Source organism: Priapulus caudatus, unplaced genomic scaffold (genome assembly GCF_000485595.1).
Source record: "Priapulus caudatus unplaced genomic scaffold, Priapulus_caudatus-5.0.1 Scaffold206, whole genome shotgun sequence".
In the NCBI taxonomy this organism is placed as follows: domain Eukaryota; kingdom Metazoa; phylum Priapulida; class Priapulimorpha; order Priapulimorphida; family Priapulidae; genus Priapulus; species Priapulus caudatus.
In genome coordinates, this window is record NW_014577267.1 from 130514 (window position 1) to 137391 (window position 6878).

General features: G+C 47.1%; 1 protein-coding gene across 3 annotated transcripts; it reads left to right on the forward strand.

The window, feature by feature from the left end:
• Window positions 1-390: 390 nt before the first annotated feature.
• On the forward strand, window positions 391-5571 carry LOC106807292 (protein sprouty homolog 2-like). Of its 3 annotated transcripts, none has more exons than XM_014809597.1 (3): window positions 391-553; window positions 3018-3190; window positions 3602-5571. In XM_014809597.1, exons 2-3 carry the CDS (start codon window positions 3032-3034, stop codon window positions 4526-4528), a joined length of 1086 nt encoding a protein of 361 aa, XP_014665083.1. In that variant the 5' UTR covers window positions 391-553; window positions 3018-3031; the 3' UTR covers window positions 4529-5571. The 3 variants fall into 3 exon arrangements, with proteins under 3 accessions (XP_014665083.1, XP_014665085.1, XP_014665084.1); XM_014809598.1 differs by lacking the exon at window positions 391-553 and adding an exon at window positions 1791-2066; XM_014809599.1 differs by lacking the exon at window positions 3018-3190.
• Window positions 5572-6878: the final 1307 nt, after the last annotated feature.

The window sequence follows — 6878 nt, forward strand, 5'->3', positions numbered from 1 at the left end:
CTCTCTCTCTCTCTCTCTCTCTCTCTCTCTCTCTCTCTCTCTCGCTCTCGCTCTCGCTCTCTCTCTCCCCCAGCTATTTGCTCAATAGGGGGGCTCCGCCCCCCCCCCCTAAATCGCCTGCTGGCAACAGTTCACAGTTTATCAATACTTCGCGTAAAATCACTGCATAAAACCGTGTAATTTCACCGTTTACTTCATTTCCAAAAGCTGGCTGACTAACCAACTGGCATTTTGCCATAAAGCGGTATTGGAATCCAGCTGGCGCGGTGCACGCTAAGTTCACCGAGAGAGCGTTTCTGATTACCCCTGCGCGGCTGCGCCTGGCGGAAGTTTCGGGGGGAGGATTGAGGCCATATTTGGACGGCCAACCATTCACAACGCGCTGCCAGTGTAAAAGCGAATGGCATCCGTAGTGCATGGAGGGACATTGGTGATGTGAGTACGTGTCGATATTGTTGCACGCATGCAGTGAAAGCACAGTGCTCTGTGGATATATCGTGCTAGTGTGTGTGACGAGAGGAGTTACCCATGTTATATTTCGAATGATTCTCAGGTGCGTATTTTGTGTGTTAGACGATTAAAACTCGTGTTTAAATGCACTGTCGGCGGCTCTCTTGACTCATTCATAAAATGGCGGTGCATCCATGTTGAGCTAGCGCTGCAAACTCGGAATCGCCATGCGTTATACTTACTTCAATCAGATGATAGGTGGATCGAAGGTCGATCCCCACGTGTGGATAATGATTAATTTTAGGTATTGAGTTTATTTTAAGCATCTATTATCGCTGACATTTCGACTAGGCAAAGAAATTGTGCCTTGGAAATTTTTATAACCTGACGGCATTCTAGCGTAGTGTCAGATTCTGAATTTTTTTAGGGAACAACTTATTATTATTATTACTACTAATCTACGTTTCGACATACTTTGGTATTATTGTCACACATTATATGTACTCTGTGAATGCATTGTCAAACAATATGACAATCTTTATACTTCTTAGTTCAAACTGGAGTATAGCCTAAATTCTGATACTGGAATAATAATAATATATTTCACTCATAACCAAGGCAATAAGTTGCAATTACCGCGCGTTTTCATGTTTAGCTAGATGTTGGCTTACTAATTTTTATTTGCTATAGTTCATTTTCTGGGAAATTTATTTATAATTGCATATTTATAAGAAAACGCTGTTTACATAGTAGTAATTGAATAATGGAGGAAAAACGTTCACAACAAAATAGTTACAGCTATTAGTATTACAATTAGTATTACAAGTTACCACAAGTTATCATTTACCACTGGTTGCTTATTACAAGTTATTACAAGTTATAAGAATAATATCATTATCAGTGCTGAGTCACAATAACATTAAAATTCTTTTTCTGTACTATTTCAGTGAATTATGTAGGCAGTGGCTACGGGTACGGTAGCCGTATCTTAATGTCTCGAGGCTACGGGTACGGGAGTCCATTCGCTTTCATACTTAACGAGACAAAGTATTAGGCATCGCTGTCTTAACACGCATAGTCATTACTCAGTGAACTTGCACATGCATGTGGTTGTGAGTTAATGTGTATTGAAGTGCACAGTACATTTCAGTCCATTTTTGATACTGCTCCCGGCAGTATATACTTTCTATGTCTAATATAACAAGTTAGTTAGATTGTATAGTAGTCTAGTTAAATTAAACAAGCTGAAAATTTGGTATTTTTCTGCATTTGGTTCAATCCTACTTTGGGAGATCAATTTTAATCATGGGTTTAGAATTGGGCAAGGTTAGCGAGTTGGGGATATAGTTATGGTTAGACAACATTTCAAAGGTGCTTCTATTAGTGGAAGTTCTAGATGGATGACTATAATGATGATGATTATGGTGATGACGAAGACGACGACGCCGATGATGATGGTGATGATGATGCTGATGATGATGGTTTATGTACGTAACTAGTGTCCCAGGGTAGGTTTGAGCCTAGTTTATATTAACTAAGCTTATGTAATTCAGATAGAGGACATGGTCAAGCCACGGTACTCACAGGATAACTACTGCAAGAGATTTTAGATGCCCGTTAGTATTATTCCCAAAAGGATGATAGATGATCCTTTGACCTTCATGATAGTCGTTATTGGGATATCGTCATGTGGTAGCCTAGCTCTAGAACTATAGCCCTTCGCTCTGTCATAGGCCTGTGGCAAAGCGAAGGGCTATAGTTAGTGATAGCCTTGTCTGTGCTCATTGTGTAACTCATGTTTACAAGAGATACATGAGAAATTAAAGTGCTATGCTACTCTCACCCTAATGATTGGTCATTCCAGCTAATATGGTGTATAGTGTATTATTTTCCCACACTTGGATTATAGGTTATATTGCGTTTCTTTCTGGAGTAACAAGAATGAATATTATTATACCTGTCCATGCTGTTCAGTAGTGCACTCTTACCTGTCTACTTAACAGATATTGAGATGTGAATGACATTAAATTAACCTCATGTCACGATGCCAGGACAGGGATGGTAAAAAACTGCTTATATATACAGATTTATCAAACTACTTGAACTAGTTTGAAATGCAGATCGGCGTACATATTTGTGAAAATAATTGTATGTGTAGACATGTTAGCTTTACTGTATACACTTGGTGTTACACAAGGAGTACCCAGTAAGTATGTTAGAAAATTATATGAGAACAGTTTGGAAAACGTGTAAAATTGATGCTCCAATGGCGTCCTTGATGTAGTATTCTTGCTGAGTAATCGCGCAGTTATTACAGGCGTCGCCGTCTGAGAAAACCACATCGCCTAAAAAAGGCGCCGACGTTCACTCGATGGGGCTGATTTTCGTTTTCGATTCTCGGAATCTCAAAACTTGACGGGGCCGGAAAAAAGCCCCTTACGGCCTGTTTACGGGGCTTGGGTTGATTGGCCCCGTGAAAATATGAAGCCCGTTATTAAGGGTGTTCTTGCTAAATATTCACATGGTTTTTTTGCGTATCCTTGCTTAGCATTCTCGTACTTTTCCAGAGTAACCTATATAGATGGCCAGTGATGGCAGGCAGTTACCCACAGCAGAGACAATTCCGATTCCTAGACGGCGATGGCTGCTTCATACATTACATGCTCCCTCACCAACGCGGGCCCGCCACAGGGTGGCGCTGGAATCACGCAGCCCACAGCAGAAGCAATTTGTTTCCATGGTAGCAATGTTTAATATGTATACAATCTTTCCTTTCCAGGATAGCCCTATTAAGTATTGAAATTCTTTTCCAGGTTACCCTCAATAAGTATTCGTCCTTAGAAGGGCATCCTTGCTTAGTAGACGTGGTCCTTTTTTAGAGTATCCTAGCTAAGTATCCATACCTTTTACATCATTTAGTATTATCATTATTTTCCAGTTTCATTGTGAGCCCATATACGGGGGGGGGGGCAATTGTGGTGTATTCTCTCCACCCTTTTTAAAAGCACATTCTTTCTAGGTACCATCATTCTATTGTGAGGTATCCTCACAAAGTATGCCTCTTCGTAAGGGCATCCTTATTAGGTACCACTCATGCTGTTGCAAGGGCGTCGGACGTCACTCACGGGTTCTCTCTGTTTTCTCTCTCCAGGGTCGCAGCGTGAGCCCCGTATACATGGCCAGCGATGGCAGCCGGTTACTCACAGGAGGAACGTTTACTGCCCGGCGGCCCGTCCCCGTCCCCGTCCACGCGCCGCGGGTGCCGTCGCCGCCGCCGCCGACGACAACGCAGCAGCCGCGGCCGACTGTGGCGCTGGACACGCCGCGGCCCGGCCCGCGCGCGCAGAACGACTACGTAGAGAACCCTACGACACAGCCGACGACAGCATCGCTATCCGGCCGAAACGACGCGCGCAAAACAAAGCCGTCTACGACGACGGGTCGACCGATCGACCCGGCGGCGATATACGGCGATCATGTGGGCCCGCGGAAGCTGCGCAGCAAGGAGCCCGTGCGCGCACGAGGGACGGTGACGTACGTGCGTCCAGAGACATGGCGGACGGCACGCACGCTGCCACCGACGACGACGACGACGCATCGCCGTGGCGACGCGATCGCCGCGTCGAACGGCCGGACTAAGGACGCGATTATCTGCGCGGAGTGCGGGAAGTGCCGGTGCGACGCGTGCGGCGCGGCGCGGCCGCTGCCGTCGACGTGGCTGTGCGACGGCCAGTGCCTGTGTTCGAGCGACGCCGTCGTCGACTACGCGTCGTGCATGTGCTGCCTGAAGGGTGGCATGTACCTTTGCTACGGTGAGTCGGACTCGGAGAGCGAGGCGGCGGTCGTGAACGATCCGTGTGCGTGCGTGCCCGAGCATCGGTGCGTGCGTTGGACATGCATCGGCCTGCTGACTCTCCTCCTACCGTGCCTGTTTTGCTACTGGCCACTGCGGGGCTGCGTGAAACTCTGCGAGAAGGGATACAATCAGTGTCACAGGCACGGCTGTGGGTGTCAGCCGCGACCGCACGTGCAGCCACAGGAATCCCGCGACAAACATCTATTGGAATCTGACTGCTGATATTGCTACTATGTGGTGTGTACAGGATACAGGCAGCATCGACTATGTACAGTTTTTAAAAGCAGTGAACTCTGTGTGTACAGCATGTTTACCTCAACAGGTGTCGCAGCGTACGTGTATTATCCCAAAGTGTTTCATATATTTCACTGTTTTGTCAAAGCATCTGTAAAAAGACTGTCTGGTATATCGTATACAAACCGACACACACACGCAAGCACGCACGCACGCACGCACGCACGCACGCACATACACGCGCACGCATGGACACACGTACACGCACACGCACGCACGCAGACACTCGCATACACGTGCACGCCCCCACACCAGTGCCGCATGGCCTTTAAGGTTTTGATAGCTCAGTCATCAGTATTTGTCCCTGTCCATTTACCTCCTTGGCAAAGTCTGTAATGATAGCAGAAAGTTGTAAATACGATGACGAAACCCCCTGGAGTGATAGCTGAATGAGTTTTTCAAGCTTATTATTTCTTGTTGTGATACCAAATTTGTATGCTACCTGCTGTGTAGATTCATATTGTACACAGGTTTTCAGGAAATCATGCTCGGAGTTTCGGCATACATGTAGGTTTTACTGTACATGATTAGTTAGTTGTTTAGCGACAGCATGCATTTTGGTCAGGAGATAGTTTCTCTGTTATAAGCCTCCACGACCCGCCAACATCCACTGCCTTATCGGAAAAATCACACGACAAACTCCAAGGTTATAAACATTTTATATGCGTATCATTGTAAAAAGTAATCAAGTTACACTTGAAATTGTTTACGGTTTACCAGGTCGTCCAGGGACTACATAGCTTTAGCACAAGATGTTTAGTTTTATATAGTGAAAAACATGATAGACCGAAAGTGTTAATACACATGTAAATAGTAGGTGATTCTGTTTATGCGTGGAGAGATATTTATTGTTTAACATCTCAAGTTTATCGATATGTATTTTATATAAATATGGTATATTTATTTGTGAAAACGAGTTCAGAAATTGAGAAGTATAAATTATGAATAAAATCGTGCGTAGTAATTTAAAATCTTCAGTGTGGCGTCGTTTTGAATTTTCCTCTATTGCCCTTTCCGATCTCACCACCGATGGAACACCGAGCGAAGGACGAATAAAATTTAACCAGCCACAGTTTATATTGCAGTAACCTAAATCCTGCAGGCTGTGATGACAAACATCCGGCTGTGGATTTCCTGTCAGCGAGGACCGTTCCTGTGCTGCAAGTCGCGAAGCCTGTCTGGGAAACTTCACTGTATTTTAGACTGACGACACGCCGCCGCGCGACGGCTTCAAAGCGACGCGAACGTGTGGCATCGCGGGGCAGTCTATGAAGCTTCCTGGAAGGAGGAGCGGATGCGGGCAGGCTACGTGGCGGGACGGCCCCTGTCAGAGGAGCTGAGAAATTAAGAGCAGCCGTATGCGATAGAGTCGTGGGATAGGCCACGCTGGCTCGAAGCTAAACAGTTCAGCGGCGCGCGGTCTGAAAATAGACTTGCCCCCCCCCACCCCTACACGGGCGGGCTGGTCGGGGTGTATGGCCTGATTGCTACCGTGCAGGGCACATCGTTCCGATTTCGGGAGCACCAGCGTGCGTGCTACTTGCCGCCGCTATATTGCTGCTGTTGTAGGTTGTGGTGATGGTACTGCTACTGCTGCTGCTACCGCACCGCTACTGCTGCAGCAGCTGGTGCTGCTGCTGCTGTTGGTGCTGCTGCTGCTGCTGCTGCTGCTGCTGCTGCTGGTGGTGGTGGTGTTGCTGCTGCTGCTGTTGGTGCTGCTGCTGCTGCTGCTGGTGGTGGTGGTGGTGGTGTTGCTGCTGCTACTACTGCTGCTGCTACCGCTATGGCTACTGCTACTGCTGCTGTTGCTGCTGCTGCTGCTGTTGCTGCTGCTGCTGCTGCTGCTGCTGCTGCTGCTGCTGCTGCTGCTGCTGCTGCTGGTGCTGGTGGTGGTGGAGGTGGTGGTGGTGCTGCTGCTGCTGCTGCTGCTGCTGGTGGTGGTGGTGGTGGGGGCAGAGGTGGTGGTGAGAATGCTGTAAGCTCTCGAGGGCAGAAATTCAGCACCGCGCTGTCACGTAGGTTGTCTGGCTTCTTTCTAATTTCTGCACTCTGCACTAGTTAGAAAAGTGTTTTTTTTTTAAATAAGTTACTTTCGTACATTTGTAGCGTCGTCCTCTGTTTCTCCCTCCCCCCCCTCTCTCTCCTCACTCTTTCTCGTTCTGCTGGCCTCACTCCTTGTTTTTCTGTGTTTTTCACTGTCTACCTCCACCTACCGCCCTCTCTCTCGCCCTCTCTTGGTTTATCTCTCTATCTCTCTCTCTCTCTCTCTCTCTCTCTC